A 21,599-nucleotide genomic window follows, 5' to 3' on the forward strand; every position below is an offset into this window, starting at 1 on the left:
GTCTTTTCTAAAAGGTCTTACAGCGGTGAACAGAACTGACATGCTCCCCTCTCTCGCAGGACATAAAGTCTGGTAATTCAAGGGGAAATTTGCTAATACCCCAAATACTTATTTAACAAGAATTTATGGGCCGGCCCGTGGCTCACTCGGTAGAGTGTGGTGCTAATAACACCAACGCTGAGGGTTCGGATCCCACATACAGACCGGTTCCCGCTCACTGGCTGAGCGAGGTGTGGGAGCAACACTGAGGGTTGCAATCCCGTTGCCGGTCCTGGTCCGGTACGGGCGCGACACTGAGGGTTTGCGATCCGTTGCCGGACACGAAAAAAGACAAAAAAAAAAAAAAAGAAAAGAAAAGAAATAGCAAATGATGACATTCTAGGAATTCTTTAAAGTGGACGTAAACAAGAAAGAATTCCTTTATTGTGTGGTGGGGTGGGGTGTCCTCACATGAGAACAGTTTCTAGTGTATCGAATGATTCAAGTTAATATTTGTAAATTGTATTTCGATGTAGTATCATTTAATGACCACTTCCATGTATTATAGTTTCCTAATGTTTTGACTTTCACTGAATTTAAAGATCTGTGTGGCCCCACCCAAGTGATCTAGATGTTTTGAGCCTCAATTTCCTTATCTGTAAAATGGTATAATAACACCCACCTCACAAGATTGGCTGAGAATTTAACAAGGTAATGTTTGTGAAAGTGACCAGCCCAGAGCCTGCAGCAAATATTTCCTCTGCCTGGTTTCCTCTTCTGCATCTCAATTATATTGATGGCCCTTTGCTGTTGATGTCAGTGCTTTAAAATTTCAGCCACTGAGGCCGCTATAAAGTTCTATGAGATAATGACTTTGAAGGGTATTTCGCAAAATGAAAGACGGTAAGTGAAGGAGCTGGGCATGGTCAGTTTTTTGTTTTTGGAATGAGAGGTTGAAGTAATCTGGAGAAGCGATTATTGAGGACGTTCTATGTGTCTACTGCTACCACAGTGGACACCGTCAGGTACAGACATGGCAGCCACACACCAGGAACCCCAAATCTAGCCAGCACTAGTTCCCTGAGACAGTCTGTTCTGAGACAGTACGAGACAGGTGCTCTAGCAGCCTTCGGTGGGGTGGAACCAGAGTCTTACTGTGGGACACGGACAGCTGAAGGGAAGGTGTGTTCTGCAACAGGGCACAAGAGGCACCTGAATCCCAGCAGAGCTGGCAGAAGGGGCAGACCTTGCTGCCCTTGACAGATTTAGAGAGCGACAGCCCAGCACACAGAAGGCTGCAAGTTGCCTTCGGCTCTCAGCTGGGCACGGTGAGTGTCCTGTCCAGCAGAGGGGTCGCGGGGTGAGCGCTGCATCCACCTCCCCCCTCGGCCCTTTCAGGGACAGAGGACAGGGCTGCTTGAGGACTGAGAACACTGCCCCTGTGGAAAGAGAACTTCTCCCCATTTACTCTTAATTTTTAGCAAATATAGTTGTCTTTCTTCAGCTCAGAAAACTCATTGGTCGTTTCACTCTTTGCAGCTTAAACACAGAGAAAATAAGGTTTAAACATGTGGGGCTATTTGTGTTTCATGCTAGAGAGAACGTGTATTGTTTGTGAAGGGAATGCTTTTCATCTTCCGAAAAATGAGTAACAATGGGAGGCGTTTGTTTCTGTCTTGGATAAACATTGTAAAAGGATCCAGGGATAGATGGAACATTTCCTTCTGAAAAACGAAGGCAGGCTGACCAAAATGTCTTTTTAGACTTCTGATGTTCCTTGGAGAGATGGCCCAAGACCCTTTCAGATGCTCAAATTTGTAATCACCTCATCGTCTCCTGGGCTCCCTTTCCACTTCAGTAAAATGGGGGTGTCATGGGAGATGTCATGGGGAGGATTAACTGAGGTCATGGCGTGAGCAAGCAAAGGCGAGTCTGCAGCATCCACACGGTCCACTGGCTAGGTGCACTCACTAGCCCCACGTGGGACAAAGCTGCCTGTCAGCGACATGACCAGTGCCCAGCTGGGCAACCTTAAGAGGACCCTCAACTGCCAAAACCACGAATATACAATGCTCAGAGGCAAGGGTCTGCTGTTCATTCTCATCCTCCGGTTTATCTTCTGAACAAAAATATGAGATGGAAACCTTGGCTCTTGACTTTATAAATCCTTACTGGGTATACAAGGAAGATAGAATCACTTATCTAATTGGCTTTAGCACATGAATTCTGAATGTATCTCAGCCTAGTGAATAACAAATAAACTAGATACACAGAGTTCTATCGTTGCTTCACATTCAGTGTCTAATGCGGCTGTAAATTTCCTTCCTTCTGTCTGTGTTTGTGTCATGCCCATTCCTGTTGTGTCAGAGATTGCAGGCTGTTTCCTTTAAAGAGGTTGGCCAGATGGGGCTTGCAGTTAATTTCCTGCTAGCACAGCAGTCTGTGCACTGAGCAACCAAGAGTAGAAAGCTCCCTGGAAGTCCTGCCAACTGCACAACTCAGGGGGCGGAAGGGGGTGTCACAGACCTGACCACCTTTTATGGACTATTGAGAGAGCGTTCTATACCACGCAGCAATGTGGATCACAGAACGGTGTTGTGGTTTATTCCGCAGCGAGTCCTCTTTCTGAAAATGGTAGTACAGGTGATGCAGACAGCTCCCTTTTGTAGTAGCATAAAGCATTTGCAGTACAGGGAAGATTTCTTTCTATTTCTGAAAATTAGACAGCATATTTCGAGGCATTAATCAACTCAGAGAGAACTGCATTTTGTAAATTACTGTTAACTTGCCTAAAGTTTGACATGTAATATTATCAGTACCAACATGAGAATGACTTAGAATCACAGAACTTCCTTCTAACTCCAGCTGATGACGCCACTGGTTCTTGAATTGATAGCAGGCACTTCTTTTCAAGCTGTGGAAGAATTACAACCAAACAATTTCAGTGAAATTATAGCTGACAATGACTTATGAAAATACGTGCTGTCTAAAACAAGTCCGAAAGCCACATTAAAACTTCATTCCTATGTAGAAAAAAGACTGGAAGAAAATATGCTCATATGTTGAGTAAAAAGCCTCTGGGTTTTAGAATTATGGGTGGTCTTTTTTTTCTCTTTCTTCATATTTTCTGGACTTTGCAAATTTTCTACACTATCACTTTTATAATATAAAATAATATCAAAGAAAAGGCCCATTTCCTTCCTTAAAAGGTGTCATGTGACACCTGTGACTGAAGAAGGAGACTAATAGAACAGTAATAGCTACTAAGCCTGAAAAAAGTCTTCCTGCTTCACAAAGTAAAAAGACACATTTATGTAGCTAGTTGGATTTTCTGAGACTTGGACCGTTGGAAATGGAAGGAACTCACATTCAACATTTCTGGGGACTTTTGTTAAATCTGTGAGGGTTGCTATGCAGGATTCCTTGACTAAATCCAGATGGATTGATAGAGGAAAGATCCCTAGATCACTGTAACCCCTTCATTTCACAGGTAGGAAACTCGGCCAGAGTTACACAGTACAGGGCAGACCTGGGTCTTGAATCCACGTCCTCAGCCTGTCTCTGCCAGATAAATATTCTTAAAACCCTGCCTTTAAAAATGAAAAACAAAAACTAGCTTTATTGAGTTAAAAGCACATGCACCCATTTCAAGTGCACAATTCAAGAGCTGCTAGTGTATTCAGAGTTGTGTAACTATCACTACAATTAATTTTAGAACATTTTCATTACCCCCAAAAGAAACCCTGCACCTCCTAGCCATCACCCTCTATCCCCCCAGCCCTCGGCAGCCCCTAATCTACTTTCCATCTGTATAGATTGATCCATCTGGACACTTCAAATCAGTGGACTAATACAATATGTGGTCTTTTGTGACTGGCTTCTTTCACTTATGAAGTTTCCAAGGTTCATCCATGTTGCAGCATGTATCAGCACTTCATTCCTTTTTATTGCTGAATAATATTCTATTATAAGAATATACCACATTTTATCGATCTGTTCATCAGTTGAGGGACATTTTGGTTGTTTCTACTTTTTGACTATTATGAATAATGCTGCTATGAACATTCATATGCAGGTTTTTGTGTGGACATACGCTTTATTTCTCTTGGGTATATACATAGGAGTGGAATTTCTGGGTCCTGTGATAACTCTGTGGTTAACTTTTGAGAAATCACCAGCTCGTTTTCCAACGCACTGTCCATTGTACATTCCCACCAGCAGTGTATAGGGTTCCAATTTCTTGATATCCTTGCCAGCCCAAGTGAGTATGAAATGGTTATCTCCTTGTGGTTTTAACGCTATTTTTTTAAGCATATGTGCTCAGAGCCTTAGTAGTTACCCACTGCGTTTGTAAGATCTTAACTCTGTAGTTTGGTGCTCAAGTCCTTCTACAGTTGTCACATTCTATTTTAATATCTTTTCCGCTAACTGCCCCTATGGGAACTTACCACGCCAGCAAGCCCCGTCTCCTGATTGCCTTCCCTCCCCAGTTTCACAAGACCAGAATGCTCTGCCTGCCTATCTGGTCTTGAAATTACGTTTGATGGCAAAGAACTCAGATAAGTCAGGGAATTGGGGTTCCCAGAGCAAAACTGGGATGGTATGAGGGGCCTCTTCTAAGACCAGGACTGGGAATGAGCTGTACAGGCAAGGGGGTTGCAGGGGTGCCAGAGCACGCCATCGAGGGTGCTGGGGCACGACCCCTTTCCTGCTGAACTTCTGCGTGGCAAGCGATAAGAGCACAGCCCTGACTGTGTGCTCGGCCAAGCCAGAGCAAGAGGTAGGGCCCAGATTCCAATCCTAAATGTTTGGTTTTTCTCTCTGCTCTCCTCCCCCAGCAGACTACAAAGGGTACATTTCAGCCTGACCTAAAGTTTTTCTTACACTTTTATAAGAAACCCACTTAACAAACTAACGTGTAACAAAGATGTCAGTCACCTTTTTTTTGTTCATTTAAAAAGATGTCTTTCGGGCCGGCCCAGTGGCGCACTGGAGAGTGCGCCGCTTGTGAGCGCAGCGAGGGTTCGGATCCCATGTGGAGACCAGTTCCCGCTCACTGGCTGAGCGCGGTGCGGATGCAACACTGAGGGTTGCGATCCCGTTGCCGGTCCCCGGTGCGGGCGTGACACCGAGGGTTGCGATCCCGTTACCGGTTAGTAAAAAAGACAAAAAGGAAAAAAAAAAAAAAGATGTCTTTCTTGCATAATCTTCTCAAAGTTCCTATTCTGGTCATGCTTTAGTTCTACAGAATTCCTTGAATTCACTACTATCGTGTATACCTCTATTAAACTAAACCATTGTTGTGAAAGTCCTTTACTGAAGTTGTAATGGGATTTCCCCACCTTGAATTCCCTGTAAATAGAAATAATTTATGTTGGTTCAATGGTTCAATTGGCTGCTTACTCTTCCAGAATACTGTAGAAGCACCTTAAATCCTAAATGTCCCCTTTGTTTCATGTGTTTCCACGGCAAAGTACACCAGCCTAACTGCAGAAGCAGACCTCACATGAACACCCCCTCCTTATCAAAGGAGAACATTCGGCTCAGAAATGAGCTGCAGTTTCTAAGTAGGTCCTTTGCTGCTCCTGTTCTCCAACTTGAAATTACTGGCCAACCATATTTAATCTCCTGCAGAACAGCTAACACATATTGACCTTTCACAGTAGGAAGATTTATTTCAGTTATGAGTAAATTCTCCTGTAGCCCTAGAGGGTAATGGAATTGGAAGAGAATTGGATGTTGTTTCAGAGCCCTGGGGTAAAATGTGAAGAAGAGCGTTTTCAATATTACAAATTCTGATTGCTTAGCCGTGGAGAGAACATGGCCAGTGTTAAATCAGGAGGTCTTCCCCTGTGAGTTTGCTTTATTGGAATCCTTGATTAGAATAATAACAGAAAGTAAATGTCTACCAAGCCGTTCCTCCCCTCACCAGCAGGTGGCACTGTAGTTGTACTGTTTTCAGATGCCCTTTCCAACCGCACAATTCCTTGGACACTGGCTTTTCACCTCCTGTTTATTCTTTGTCAGGTCTCTGTGCCCTCTCTATCAACCATTCCAATTCTTACTTAGCCTATCCTGGAAGCCTGACCACAGGCGAGATCGTGCTTTATGATGGAAACTCGCTGGTAAGTTGATGGCAGCCCCAACTAACCCAGCCCACCTGCCTGGGCTGCATGGCCAATGAAATGAGATAAGGAGGTCCTGTCGCGGTGGGGTGAAGAGCGGAGGCAGAAGCAACACTGGGGGAGTTTGTTCTGGCCACAGCGGTGGGGTGTGGAGAAGGAGGCAATGATCTTTGCCCTGGCACCTGCCATTGGTCAGCATAACCCTGAGGCAGCGTGCCAGGCCAAGTCAGGCCTCTTCAGCATAATGGAAACCACTTGCCAGCTGGTGGCCGACCGTCTGCTTGCATGTATCACAGTGCACCGTGTCACAGGCTGAGACAGTATGCAGCTGTTTCACATTTCCTGCCCTCTGATCTCTGAGCTTCACAGAGCGGGACAGGATTGCTGTGGGAAGTCCCCTAAAGATGCATGCAGGGAGAGCCCACCACAGCAACACGCTGCATCAGGCACACAGCTGGTTGTCCACCTTCCTGAGGGCAGGAAAAGGGACAGAAGTTTAATGGCCCTTGGAGCAGAATCTTGATACACCAGAAAAGTACATACGGTTTATATGCAATAAAATGTTCCTTTTCTGCTGGAAAGAGAGAGAGAGAGACAGAGGGAGCCCTGCAGACAAGGGAGAAAGGAGGAAGGAGAGAGAGATGAAACCCATCTTCTCTCTTCCCCAGCAACAATATCCACTTTTCCTTTTAACCAACAGAAAACAGTCTGCACTATTTCTGCCCATGAGGGGATGCTGGCTGCCATCACTTTCAACTCCTTGGGCTCCAAACTAGCAAGTGCATCGGAAAAGGTGAGTGATCTCCCAGTGCCTCTTCCCGTCTGGAGGTTACAGAGATCTAATGGAATGAGACAGGACAGGAAAATCTACTGGTCTCTGGCCCCACTCAGAATTTATTTTAGTGTGAGAATTTCCAGCCCCTGCGTGGTGTAGTACATCGATGCATGTGTTAATCAATAGGAGCTATGCAGGGCCGGCCCGGTGGCGCACTGGAGAATGCGCCGCTTGGGAGCGCAGCGGCGCTCCTGCTGAGGGTTCAGATCCTATGTGGAGACCAGTTCCTGCTCACTGGCTGAGCGCGGTGCGGGCGCAACACCGAGGGTTGCGATCCCGTTGCCGGTCCCCAGTACGGGTGCGACACCGAGGGTTGCGATCCCGTTACCGGTCAGTAAAAAAGGCAAAAAGGAAAAAAAAAATAGGAGCTATGCAAGATAAAGACATTTGGTGTAAAAACTTGTGGTCTTATTAAGAAATGTACATGCATGTCATCCATAGATATAGATAGATGCTACATTTCATAAACACAGTATAAACAAAATGCTTTGCTATTTAGCAATAGAGATTGATCTCTTCTGACTGGAAAAATCTAGGAAGGTGGTCAAGTTGAATTTCAAATGCCATGAAAAGCAGGTGTATTATAATAGACAGAGATTGAATATTCTAGGAAGCCATAGCAATTTAGAGGAGACACACACACAAACACACATGCACGCACACACACACACACACACACACACAACCTTGGGCAGGGTGGGCAGGGGAAAAGGAAACAATGTTTCGCACCTGTTCCAAAAATTGCCTAATGGCACATATACAAATAAAAATGCCTCTATGGGGCCGGCCCGGTGGCTCACTGCTAGAGTGCGCCGCCTGGGAGCACAGCGGCACTCCCGCTGAGGGTTCGGATCCCACATACAGACCGGTTCCCGCTCACTGGCTGAGCGAGGTGCGGGCGTGACACTGAGGGTTGCGATCCGTTGCCGGACACGAAAAAAGACAAAAAGGAAAAAAAAAAGCCTCTATGCCCAACACTCTGCGTTTCCTCCGCAGAAACAGATGTTCAAAACCAATAAAACAAAACTCCTCTCTAAAGGGACTTCTCCATGTGAAGTAATTAATGGTTAGGAAACGTCCCCCTGCTTTCTTTTCCAGGGCACGGTCATCCGGGTGTTCTCTGTACCTGATGGGCAAAAGCTCTATGAGTTCCGGAGGGGGATGAAAAGGTCTGTGTTCAATGTCAAACCTGTTTTAAGGTCCCCACAGAAGTCCCGCGGTGGCCACTGGCAGCCAACCAGGGAGGACAGAGAGTGGCTCTGTGCCCTCCTGTCACCTAGAGGAAGTTGTAACTGTATTTTCTCAGGTAATTGACTTTGAGGCTCCACTCAGGGCTTAGTGAAACGGAAAGCAGAGATGCAGTTTTCACACAGGAGTTCAGCCGTGACAGTCCTTTTTGATGTGTGCGTGAGAGGCCAGCACAGGAGAAATGAGAGCACCGGCAAGTCACGATCCAAAAATAATTTCTGATGCCCTTGCATGGAAGTAGAGGGCGATGTAACGTGTGATTGTTTGGGATGTTATCGGCTGTGGGGTTTGCTGCTGCATGGTGCACAGAGCAGCTGGAAGACCTCAAACATGACAGGAAGGAGCCGTTCTTCCCGCCTGCCAACGGAGAGGCAGGGCTGTGCCTTGTCTCTTCTCGCAAAAGACCGTGACCCCTTGTGAATCTTCCTGACATTAATTTCTAAATATGAATAACGTGGTGTGGAAGGGATTTTAGAATACACAGGCACTTCAAGCTACCTGCAGTTTTCTTATAAAGCTGATCTTTGAAGTGTAAAGCAACAGCCCTCGTTTTTCTGGCTTACTGTCCCTGTCCTGCTCTGTTTCTAGGTACGTGACCATCAGCTCTCTGGTTTTCAGTATGGACTCACAGTTCCTCTGCGCCTCGAGCAACACTGAGACCGTGCACATCTTCAAGCTGGAACACCTCACCAACAGGCAAGAACGGCACCGGACATAACCCGTTAGACCGAGGGAATCAGGCCCTGGGTATTCTGCCAGCATAAGTGATTCCTTTCCTTTTTGAATACCATAAACTTGGCTTTACTTGTTAGGTCTTCACCAAAGTAGTGGAGCGTGTGTTAGCAAAGCTTTTACAAAAGCACAAAATCGGGGGCCACACCCCTGAGTTCGCATCCCAGTTCTGCCCCTTATGAGCTGCGAGATCCTGGGCAGATAATTTAGTATTTATGTACTTCAGTTTTCACATCTGTAAAACAGGCAATATTAGTAAAGTCATGTGCTTCATAGGGACATTTCTGTGAACAATGGACTGCACTTACGACACGAAGGTGGCCCCATAAGATTATAACGGAGCTGAAAAGTTCACATCGCCTAATGACATCACAGCTGTTGTAACATCATGGCACAACACATTACTCGTGTGTTTGCAGTGTAAACCAACCTACTGCCAAATATGCGGAGGACGAGCCCCTGGCTTACCCACAGGGGACTCTCCCAAAGGTAGTGCAGACCTTTAGGGTAGAAAAAGCCAAGCATTTGACGCACTAGGTCTGACCCCACGTGAAAGGGTGGTTATCGACTTTAGAATTTTAGCATTTTTAAATGGTTTTCACCCATCCCCATAGTCAAACAATGCCTAACAACAGTTAGCTAACACTCCCTGAGCACTTGCTGAGCCCCAGGCACAATTCCTACCTGTAATTTAATTTTCGTAACTGTGTGGGGATGGTGTTCTTCTAATCCCCATTGAACAGACGAGGAAAGTGAGGCACAGAGAGACTTAGGAATGTGATCCGAGGCCCACGCTCATGCAGCCAGCACAGAGAATAGGAAAATTCATTGTCATTCCCTCTTATCGTACACTTTCGCACAACACAATGACACAATTGCCTGACGACGTATTTTTCTCAGAGTGCGTCCCTGTTGTTAAGTGACGCATGTCTGTATTTGCATTTCAGGCTTGCTGTGAGGACTAAATTAGTTTGTTGACCTAAGCATTTAGTACAGTGTCCAGCACAGGCTCGCAGTGAGCACTGACAAGTGTCAGCCCGTATAGCCATGAGTATACTAATATGTTCATTACTGCTGTTACTGCTACCACTGAGTGCTTGGCAGACATTCCGTGCCCATGAGGGTGACTGGCAGGAGCAGAGTGAGGGCTGGCCCTGTGTGTGTATTACTCTTCCACTGCTGCTGTAACGAATCACCACAAACTGAACGGCTTCCACCAGCACACAGCAGACATTCCGTGCCCATGAGGGTGACTGGCAGGAGCAGAGTGAGGGCTGGCCCTGTGTGTATATTACTCTTCCACTGCTGCTGTAACGAATCACCACAAACTGAACGGCTTCCACCAGCACACGTTTGCCATCTCACAGTCCTGCAGGTCACAAGCTCAGGGTGGCATGGCTGGGTCCTTGGCTCAGAGTCTCAGAGGCTGAGGTGGAGGTGTCAGCCAGCCACGCTCTCCTCTGGAGGAGCCCCCTCCAAGCTCCTTCCTCTTACCGGCAAGCAGGCAGGTCCTCGCGGCTGTAGCTGTGAGGTCCCCGCCCGCATTCGCCTCTTCAGTCCTGTGCCACCAGTCACCCCCTCGGCCACGTCTTTCACCTCCTGCTACCCCCTTCATCACCTTCTATTTGGTCTCACTCTTGCAAGTCTCTTTTTACCAGTCCATCCTGTATCTTCTTGCCGCGTTAATCTTCTGAAAATGCCCCCTTGAACGTGACACTTCCTCCTCAGAAACCTTTATTCCCCCTTGTCCCTGGGAATAAATTCCCAGCTCTCTCCCTCCCGCAGGGAGTCAGGCCTGCCTGGAGACCCCCCGGCCACCACCCTGGAACCTCTCAATCCCACAGCCTCAGAGGCACCCGCAGAGAACCGCATTTGCCATAGCCAGGCTGTACTCTTTCGTTCTCCCAGCAAACCTGTCAGGGGGAGTCCTGTGATTATCGCTGTTTTCCAATGAGGAAACATGGAAACCGAGGTCAAGGAACCTCCCCTTCCCCCCCACACCCCTGCGGCCCTGGAGTAGCTCCTGCCCCACCATTTCTGCAGCACCATTCGTTAAGTGCTCAGTTGATTCTTTTCATGTGTCTGCTGCGTCTCCACCTTGAATGCAGGGACCGGATGTCACACGTGTTTGCAGGGCTCTAGGGCAGTCAGTACAGGTACATCTCGTGATGCTTCAGACCACAGAATCATAGTAGCGCATCTAGAAGGGTCCGCTTTCAGCCGAGAACAGCAGGGCTCAGAGAGCTTTGTCCAGAGACCACCTCGCCAGTTGGTAACAGAGTGAGACATAAAGCCCAGAGCTTCTGAGCTACAGTGTCAGTTTCCCAGCAGGACCTAGTCCCAAAGACAAGCGCCCTCTCAGCAGTGCCCCCGGGAATGCGGGTGGCAGCCCTGGTCCTCAGTGTGTTGCCCACTGTGCAGAACAGAGTACGGGGTGTCTCTCTCCAACAGAGCAGACACCCCTTTGAATGATGGAGGCCTCGGGATGAAGTTTGATGACTGTAGTGGACGTACTAGGTCCCTTTGAATTCTCCCCACTGTTAGCCAGATACCTGGGTGGCTCCAGGGCTGTAATCAGACACCACCCAAGTGTCTTGCCCGGACATTTGCTTCCCACTCCGTCTGGCTCAGGAGGCCTTCACGTTGAGATCTGTCTGTTCTTCCGTGAACCCAAGGCAGGCTTGAGCTTATTTTACCACGTCCAGTTATCGATTCCATCTCATTCTCTACCCTAAGCCCTCTTTGGGAGATCTAGGAATCAGATTAATCATCAGATACAACTTGCCTAATGTAGCAAAGCAGTAGCATGGGGAACCTTTTAACAGCTTTACAGTGGCTCTCCTGAAGGACAAACAAGCCCTCAGTGCTCTTTGGTTATTGCCAGAATAGTATGTCCCGAGTCGTTCTGGGCGGCAGCACACGCTGCTGAGGCCTGGTTTCTGCCTGTCGCAGTGAGCGCAGCTCATGAGGCTCGGGTGTGTGGATTGCCGGTGCCTGCCCGGCCCTGCAGCTCAGTCCCCTCTCTGCCTGTGTGTTGCTGCCCTAGCCGGCCGGAAGAGCCTTCAACCTGGAGCGGCTACATGGGAAAGATGTTCATGGCTGCTACCAACTACCTCCCCGCCCAGGTGTCGGACATGATGAATCAGGACAGGGCTTTCGCCACCGGCCGCCTGAACTTCTCTGGGCAGAGGAACATCTGTGCCCTCTCAGTGTACGTACAATACGATGCCACCCACCCTAAACAAGTGCACGCTTTTGTAAATTTATTTTCCCAAAGCACAAAATCCCTCAACCTGTGAAAAGAAAAAGAAAAAAATGGCCAGAAAGAAAAGTGAGCAGAATCAAATCCCTGCTTTTCCTAGCTGATTTTGATATGACTGTCAGGGAGCAGCTGGAAGCTGGCGTGGAGATTTTAACCTTCGGGTTATAATGACACCATCTTGAAAACAGTTCTTTTTTTTTATATATAGTTGTACAAAAAGCCTCTAGTTCCATTATCCAGGTTTAGACACCTATGGGGCTGACAGATGTTCTATCTAAGAAGTTTAAAGGAATTTATTAAGTTGAACATTTAAAACGTTTTATAAAATTAACGCACAAAGACACGAGCCAGTTGTACACAGTCTGCCCTTCCTGTCAGCGACAGGCAGGGACACACGTATGCAGAGACCTCGTCCCACTTAGTGGCTAATGCGTTTGCTGGCAGGTGCCTTCCACAGGATCATAGCATCTGCACGTTGTTTTGCCTTATCAGTTTTTGAACAGTTGTGTTCAAAGACAAGAAACAATCCTGAAAATAGGTCACTAGGTCAGAACACGAAGGACCAGCCAGAAGCCCAGGCTCTGGATCAGTGGGCTGAGGGCTTGTCGATGGCAGGAGGAGAAGCTGGTGACAGCTAGGGTCAATCAAAGCTAGTCTGGGGCCCATCTTCACTATAATCATGTTTCACGTTTCCTTGACTCACACGAAGGACCAGCCAGAAGCCCAGGCTCTGGATCAGTGGGCTGAGGGCTTGTCGATGGCAAGAGGAGAAGCTGGTGACAGCTAGGGTCAGTCAAAGCTAGTCTGGGGCCCATCTTCACTATAATCATGTTTCACGTTTCCTTGACTTTTAGGATCCAGAAATTGCCAAGGCTGTTAGTTGCATCCTCCGGTGGGCACCTTTACATCTACAATTTGGACCCTCAGGATGGAGGAGAATGTGTCTTAGTCAAGACCCACAGGTGAAGACGCCAGTTTTCAAAAGAGCCTTTCCAGAGCCGGTGTAGAGTTGTCACCTCGCCAAGAACTAGGACGAGCTTCTGTACTCTTGCTTTTATTTCCTCTTCGCTGGTGGTCTTGGTGGCCGACTCTACCTAGCAGGCATCAGCCATGTGCTGGGCTCTAGATCAGGTGCCCTGGGTGTGACAGGATGAAGAACACGCGAAATGGAACGTCTCCCCGCTCAGCCTGCCCTCCTAGGACAGCCCCTAGTGTATAGTGGGTGCCCAGGACTGTCCACAGAATTGAGCTGAGAAGTTCTCATGACCTCTGTGACCAGGGGCAGGCTGACCTCTTTGCCTGCTGTGGACAGGTCGCCAGGAGCCACCACTGCCCCTCGCTCATGTCACTCCCCTTGTCAGCATGTCTGGCGTCCCTGCCTGGGGGTCCCAGGAAGAGCAGAGGGCCAATCTTTGCTCACTAAGTGGAAGAGAAAGGGGCCGCTTTGAAATTGTGTGACTGACCCCTGGTAGTGCAAGGTCCCTCCATGCTGACCTGGCAGTGTACTGGGAGGTCTGTAATTTACACTCGAGTAGCCGAGCATGAGCTCCCTTGTGCTTTTCCTTCTGAAGGTGGTCTAGATGGGTGATGATTTCTTTTCTCCCCCCACTCTCTCTTACCTGCTGCAAGCAGCTTGTTTGGCTCAGGAACAGCAGAAGAGAATAAAGAAAATGACCTCAGACCTTCCTTACCTCAGTCTTATGCAGCAACCGTAGCCAGACCAAGCACGTCCTCAGCCTCCACGGTGCCAGGTGAGTGGACGTGCGGGCCCACGGGGGAGCTTCTCTCACAGGGGACCTTCTCCTCCCTTCACTGCGTTCTGGGGATGGTGCACGCTCCTGGGATTTGTCTGTTTCCTTACAGGTGAGGCCATGGTAGTGGCCTTTAAACTTGGGTCCCTAACCCTGGCAGGCATGGCACAAGATGGCCACTTTCCTAACCTTTTGCCTCTACGAGAATTCCAAACAGGGGAAAGTCTCAGGCATCTGGGGTGGAATGGTTGCTGGGACCACCTGTATGTCTCTTAGAGACTTAGAGGCTGGAATGGGTGGAGATTTGAACTCATTTTCAGCACAGTCTCTCCAGACGGAAGGCAAAGATGCCCTCCAGGGTGTCCTTCAATTCTCCCTTTTTCCGAAGTCCTGCTCCCAAGTCATGGTGTCAGAACAGACCTCGTGGCTTGTTTCATTTCTCATTCTTGATTTCCAGGGTATTCGGAGGACGGCGGGGCGCTCCGAGGAGAGGTTATTCCTGAACATGAGTTTGCGACGGGACCAGTGTGTCTTGACGACGAGAATGAATTTCCCCCTGTGAGCATTAGGAATCCTTAAAAGAGCGGCTCAGTCTGTATGTTTAGAAAGGAAACCTTCACCTCACACAAGAGGCGAAGTCACTTTCCCTGTCTTCTAGTCTATAACAACTAATCCTATTCTCTAATATTCAGAAAGCCATAGGATGTTTATTGTATTGTGTGCTTCCGACCCTACAGACTAGCCTTAGGTGTGGTGCTGAACCCTGACAGCGTTAGAATAACCAAATACTAATCCAGGGAGTCTCGGGGCCTCACTGCAAACAGAGGCCTGGAATCCTTTCTTTGCTTCTGCAGCACTGACTTGCTGCTCATAAGGTAGGAACTTATGTCTGTGTAACTTATTTTCCTGAGGCTCTTAGGATGCTTTTGCAGAATGCTGTGTTCCTTTTGCTGGAGGTGCTAATTTAGCAGGGAGCTCGACCCTCACCCACCTCCAGCTCTGGCAGGGCAGACCAAAGCCTCCCCAGCAGCTGCAGGCCCTCATTAAGAATCAACTGTGTGGAGGGCAGGAGCCGAGGTACTCGTCTGGGCACCTTCAGCTGGGTTTCCCAGCATCCCGCTCCAGCTGTTCCGGCAGATAGGCCCCCAGGACTGGTTGAGTGCTAGGCTCAGCTTCTTCTGGCATCTGTATCTGGAGAAAAGATTCTCTCCCTGGGTAGCTGCCAGGGCCCCCTCAGCTTCTGATTCTTCAAGCTTTCATTTGGACCAATATATAGACCCCTCTTGTGAGCTTCAGTTAGAAAACATCCCAGATAGTCAACATGAAATTATTTAGAGACAAGAAGCAGTGTTTGGGCCAAGACTTGAGGATCAACTCCTAGAGCCAGAGAGGAGTAGCCGTGGGGGAACTGAGGCAATGCCCATGAGGCCTCGGTATGGAATGTTTTCTCCTGATCATTATTTGTGTCAGTTGGGATTCCATTTGTAAAAAGATGGAGTACAGGTCTGGCTTCTTTCTCCCACAGCTGTCATGGGGTGGGGCCCTTTGGGCATGACTGGGGGGTGGCGTTGGTGGTTTCCCATATTGACTCTGGGTTAGAGCTGGACATTTACATTTCTGGCTTTGAAACAGGCAGGTTGCCAAATACATTGCCAACAAGTGAAGTTTATATTTTAGTGGTGGAGAGTAGCAGTTCTTAAAAATACTAATATAAATTTAAAAACATCTGTTGGCTCTCTGCCTAGCCATAAACCAGCTGTTTTGCCTTTGGGTTCTCATGGCCCCAACTAGCCATAAAGGGAGTTTTTCTGTCTCCCCAGACATTAGTGGTTAATTACCCGAAGTTGCATCTTTCAGGAACCAGAGCACTTTAGGTCAGATTCAGTGAGACAAATGTGAAAATTCTACTGCATCAAGATTTAGAGCTTCCAGACATTCGTCAGGTTCCATTTCAGGAGTTTTGGTAAAAGTCTGTGACCACTATAAAAGATTATGAGGTTGTTAATTAGATTCTTAATACTAATCAGAGGAAATCTTACAACCTCTGACATTCGTCAGGTTCCATTTCAGGAGTTTTGGTAAAAGTCTGTGACCACTATAAAAGATTACGAGGTTGTTAATTAGATTCTTAATACTAATCAGAGGAAATCTTACAACCTCTATTTTCAGAATTGGGGTAATTTGGATATTGGCATTCAATAGATAGTCCCTTGCCAAAGAAAAAACCTGTATAAAATAATAGGTACCCTACGTAGAACATTTGTTTGGGGTTAAAAAAGAGTTGGAGATACTTAATGTAAGAACGAGTGCTGAAACTCGTCACGAGGCCTGTTCACCTGTACACTGCCAGGAAGTTGGGTACAAGCCAGTTGTCCTGTCTCCCTCTTAAGGACCAAATGAAAGTTGGTTTAAATTATGTCAGGAATTTTTATTTACACACAAGAAATGCTTCCTGCCAATGAGAATGTTGGTCGCCGAATAAGACCCCTAGAATGGTTGTTGGATCCCTGCACGTGTCAGGCAGCCACTATGCAGGGCTGGTGCCAGGCGTCATGCCCTCGAGCCTGCAGGCAGCTGTGAGGAGGGGACAGCGCTCCCACTGAGGTGCTGACTCCGGAGCAGGCAGGGGCTCGGGGCATGAGTGCCACCAGGATGCTCTCTCAACACGACCCATCTCAGTCATGCCTATATTGGCAGAAACGTTCAGCTGGGGAGGCTAGAAAACGTCTTTTCTCTGCCTTCATTCTGAATTGTCATGCCTGTTGCAAATATTTGTCCAGAATCCACATCTTTACTCACATTCCTTAAAGCTCCTGGGATCACAAAAGGATCTCGGAATCTCAGCTTGGTTAAAATGACTTCTCTTTTAGAAATGAACCTAGGCTTGCCTGAGTAGTCCGCATCAGGGGCTGCCTGGGCCTTTGATGTAAGAACATGGGTCATCACTAGTGATCTTTTTAAAAACATACTGACACCTCGCTGCATATGATCACTCTGACCTCTTTGGGATTTACTTTGCTCCAAGAACAGTCAAAGAATTGATCATTTCTGGAACCTTAGAAAGATGCCGTTTTCGGGAGGCTGAGCAGCTTTTGTTTCAGGAACAAGCCAGCCTTTACAAGTCTGCATATTTTGTGAGACCAGTCTCAATCTTGCGATTGACAGTAACTGACTTTTTAATAGTAATTTAGCAGTCTGTGTTTACAAGTAAAATGAGCCTTTTTTAAAAATACACATATACATATAAATATATACACACACATATTTTATATACAGTCAGTATTGTCTGAAACTGTGCCATGCTCATCTGCCCCTGACTAAGGGGGTTGAACTTTCTGTGGCCACAAGTGAGGGTCAATGCGTGGTCAGATGGCAAAGCTCCGCAGTGCCCAGCCTCTCCCTGCGGCCCCTGCATGGGCATAGACCTGCTGATGACACAGCCCACCTGCCAGCCTCTTCCTGGAGAGAGTAAGGCCATTCTGTTTTGATTTTGGTAGATAATCTTGTGCCGTGGAAGTCAGAAGGGCAAAACGAAGCAGTCATGATGAGACGCACACCTCAGAAATCAGGACCTCCCCTATCAGGTGGTTTTGGAGAAAACAAGGAAGGTGGAAGAATGGAGAGCAGTTGTGTGAGCAGAAAGGGGGGCAGGAGTCCCGGGCGCGGTGCTGCCTACGCCACAGGACATGGTTAACTCCTCACCCAGGTGCCCTCAGCCCCAGCTGCCAGTGGGCATGGAAGACGTTATATACACATTATGCCATTTAAAATATGTTCAAACCAGAGTGCAAATGCTAACTAACCATATTGGTATATAACCGGAATTTTATATTAAAAAGGGCATCCTTTTTAAATGTATGCTGTGTAAAAATGTACGTATAGGAAAATCTCTTGGAATTGTACTTCTTGTATATTACATACATATTTAGAGAGACTATTTTAGCCAGGCAAAGTATTTTTACAGTGATTGGGATAAATCACGTATTACCTTTGAGTCCCATTTAGGACACTAATAATAAAATCATGGCAATGCATTTTTGAGGTGTTTAAAATGTATTTTGTTTAATATGTTCAGTTTTTAGGGGGGTGGGAAGAACTCCTAAAATCTTTAAAATACAGTCATTTGACCTTTATAAGGGACTATGGGGACAGGGCCACAGACTTATCTTGGACTCTTCTGCTCTGAGACCTGGAAACAGACCTAACTTGGTCTAGTCTAGACTCATGCTACTCAAGGCCTCCCCTGGGAGCTTGCTAGAAATGCAGGATGTCAGGGCCCACTCGAGACCCACTGAGTCAGCCACATCTTCACAAGATCCCACGTGATCTGTGTGCCTATTAAAGATGGAGAAGCTCTGCTCCAGGTACTGGTGGGAATGAATCTGTGCTAAAATGACCAGAGAACTGGGGACATAAAAATGTACTGAGTATCTGCTCTGTGTCAGGTAACATGCCAGGCGTTTTCACAAGCTCTGCTCCAGGTACTGGTGGGAATGAATCTGTGCTAAAATGACCAGAGAACTGGGGACTTAAAAATGTACTGAGTATCTGCTCTGTGTCAGGTAACATGCCAGGCGTTTTCACGTATTGCCTTATTCAATCCTCAAGATCAACTCACGAGTTAGTGTAAATAGCCACCCAAGTTCAATAGCTGGCATTTGAACCTCGCCTGCCTCCAAAGCCCATGTGCTTTCCGCCACACCACGCTCACTGTCCCCAGGCCAGCTTGGCTCAGCTGTTCTCTCTAGTTGGCATGGAGAAGGACAGGGTGCAAAGGACGTGTGCAGAGGCATAAGCAAAATTCCAAGACTTCTTTTTAAAGCATGTATTTGTAAAGAAGGTAAAACTGAAGTTTCAAAGTGAACTTGCCCATTTAATTTCCAGATACTCCTCCTGTGGAAAAATCGGTCTGTTCGGCGGTATGGCAGCAGCAGGCAGTTTGGTAGGGATTACAGCAGGGAGTCACAGAGGGATCCTGAGTGTAATCCGCTCTGGAGATATTGTCATTGGCAATGTCTTGAAGGACATCTGTGAGAGCCTGTCTGACCTTGGGCAACACCGTCTGGTATTGGGCACCACCGCTGTCTAGAGGCACACGTTCTGCAGGATCATCTTCTAGACTGAAAATAAGGGGAGGCTCATGGTGCTGCTCTGGCCCAATGCTCCCATCACAAGCTTTGGCTCCACCTACAAAGAGGATGACAATGAATGCCCCATTAAAGCCAACTGTGGCCTTATGTTGTAAAGAGCAGAGCTGTGATTGATTCTAAATTAACTCAAATATACCAGAAGTTGAATATTCAAATGATTTCTCTGTCAAAGAAATTACCTTGAGAATCTATTGGCTTCTTCCATTGATTATCCCATTGTCCAAAATGAATTGGAACTTCTCACGGGACTTGCCTTCAGAGCCCGGAGAACATCCTTTCACATATCCTTAGTCTTTTCCCTTTGGGAGTAAATTTGATCTTTTTGAAGATTGATTTCTTGAACACCAATTGGTGAATTAGGTGAGAAGGCAAGGTGAGTAATTTTACTTTGGGTTGCAGATGAACATCTTATACAGATTATTATCTGGCTATTCAGGTAGTCCCAAAAGAAGAGTGTCAAAAGTGTTTGGAGCAAAGACAGCACGCTTGACTCTTAATGATTCAAGTGACATTTTTTTTTTCCCTTTTCTATACAAAAAAAGTTAAGGTATCTGGTAGAAATAAATATAATATAATATAATTGAATAAACAAAGGGAATTAAGGCAAAGGATAGCCCCCAGAAATATAGGATTCCCTAAACACCTACTTTACAAACATTAATAAGAAAGCAGCTTATCAATTGCTCAGGAGAAAGTACTTTCTCTGGCACTGAGGTCTGAGGGAAATTTGGCTTCTCCTACAGGGGACCCCTTATGATGTGATGCCCAGTGACTTTCTTGTGAAAAACACAACCGTGCAATTAGGATAATCTAGCTGATATTTGAGCACACCCTTCACTACAAGAGGAAACAAAATGGCAAAGTACAATTCAGTAAAAGGAAATCCGCAGGGGCCAAAGCCATACTACCTAAGGACGCAGCTTTCTGGTCCAATCTGAGCAAAAATAAAATTCGAAATATTGAGAAGAATGAGTTGATCACATAGCCTTTAGGCAATGCTCTATTAATGGTTTTCCTCCTGAGACTGAGAGTCAGGTTGTTCAGCAGAGATGAATAGTTGCTGTCTTTGCCTAGAGTTTGGAGTAGAATTTGGCTATCCTTCATTGCCAGTAAAGGGCAGTGACATGAGCTCTGACAATCAGTCAAGCAAAAGTTGGGGCTGACACCTCTTATAAAACATAAAGAACTCCACTTAATGAATGGTGGAATAGTTTGTATACAGCTAATCCTCCTCTAGATAATAATTATAAATCCTAGGCAACATATTTTTAAAGAAACAACCAGTTAAAGAAACTAGAAAATAACCAAGACAGAAACTGGAAGGATCTGACCCTTGAAGGAAGGAAGTCACACTGGTTTGAATCTGTGTTTCAAAATTTTTCCCCTGGGGACACTCCCAAGGGGAAGTCAGTACAGCATGGAGCAGCCAGAACTCAAGAAGAAAGCTGAGGTCTCTTTGGCCTAGGTGTCAGAGGACAGAGTTCAGGGCCACCACTGCAGCTGAAAATTGACGGGGGAAATCCCAGTAAGAAGAAAATCATAGAAGGGAAACCTCAAAATCTGCATATAGACTCCCTTCAAATCCTTGGCCAACCCCTGAACTGCACATGCACAGGGGACAGATTCTAGCAACAGCCAGAAGGCTGAAATAGGCCAGCAGGCATTTCTGCTGCTACTTACTGCAGGGAAGATAGAGTTTAGAGTGTGAGTTTTATTAAATTAGAGAGGCTTGATAAACACCTCAGATTTTCTACTGAAGTCCCAAAAGGTTCATGCTGGTAGTAGAGACCATGTCCCAGGACTAAGGGATTTGCCTAAGAGTAAAAGCAAAATCTGGAAGACCAGTCCAAAGTGTAAAACCAAACCTCCACAAGTCCAAAGGAATCCACTACTAACTGCCTGTGAGAACAAAAATCAACACTCTCAGATAACAGAAATCAGAATCTCTACAATACATCATCAGCAAATTCCAGTTTGCAGTTTTTAAAAACTACTAAATAGGAGACTTTCAGTTTCCAGTCTGGCACATAAGGAGCTTGGAAGTCACCACTGCATTCTAACAATAAGTAAAAAGCTGAACAAACTAAAAAATTGAGAACTCTTGTTAGATCTGTCATAGAAGTGAAGTCACAGAGCAAACCACTGCCCCTAAAGTTGGAGAGAGAGACAGGCAAATAGAATCAAAACTTACCAGAGTAGAAACCCACAAGCAAGAACCTCTGTGGGAACCAGTGCTAGGGGTAAGGAAGACCTGAACTGTAATTGACTCATTACTGGAGGCTCAGTGAGGACAGGTCTAGGAGACAAAAACCCCAGGGGGACCCCATCATCATGGGACCCCCACACTTTTGTGAGTTTTACCTCCAGGAGCTCAGCCATGTTCTCAAAGCAAATACTCCAGGAGGAGAAAGGCAAAAGTAATTCTTAAACACACCAGAGCATTCTATTCTTTTTCACAAGGTCTGCCCAAAGGAGAAAGTATTTTACCAGAGTCTAAATTATTGAGGCTTTCTTTTT

At 46.6% G+C, this 21,599-nt stretch overlaps 2 protein-coding genes across 2 annotated transcripts in view; one reads left to right on the forward strand and one right to left on the reverse strand.

Annotated features, from left to right (window-relative positions):
• WIPI1 (WD repeat domain, phosphoinositide interacting 1) overlaps positions 1-17,966 on the forward strand; it is a 26,390-nt gene extending 8,424 nt beyond the window's left edge. The window contains exons 4-12 of the mRNA XM_008569387.1: positions 5,871-6,104; positions 6,805-6,897; positions 8,038-8,108; positions 8,776-8,883; positions 11,966-12,130; positions 13,036-13,143; positions 13,814-13,932; positions 14,390-14,490; positions 17,430-17,966. Coding sequence (XP_008567609.1) covers positions 5,871-6,104; positions 6,805-6,897; positions 8,038-8,108; positions 8,776-8,883; positions 11,966-12,130; positions 13,036-13,143; positions 13,814-13,932; positions 14,390-14,490; positions 17,430-17,477 — 1,047 coding nt within the window. The 3' untranslated portion in view covers positions 17,478-17,966. The remainder of the gene's footprint in view (positions 1-5,870; positions 6,105-6,804; positions 6,898-8,037; positions 8,109-8,775; positions 8,884-11,965; positions 12,131-13,035; positions 13,144-13,813; positions 13,933-14,389; positions 14,491-17,429) is intronic.
• Positions 17,967-18,742: 776 nt separating this feature from the next.
• Positions 18,743-21,599, reverse strand: part of ARSG (arylsulfatase G) — an 85,381-nt gene continuing 82,524 nt past the window's right edge. The window contains exon 11 of the mRNA XM_008569374.1: positions 18,743-19,119. Coding sequence (XP_008567596.1) covers positions 18,806-19,119 — 314 coding nt within the window. The 3' untranslated portion in view covers positions 18,743-18,805. The remainder of the gene's footprint in view (positions 19,120-21,599) is intronic.

This window comes from Galeopterus variegatus, unplaced genomic scaffold (genome assembly GCF_000696425.1).
Source record: "Galeopterus variegatus unplaced genomic scaffold, G_variegatus-3.0.2 Scaffold488, whole genome shotgun sequence".
NCBI lineage: Eukaryota > Metazoa > Chordata > Mammalia > Dermoptera > Cynocephalidae > Galeopterus > Galeopterus variegatus.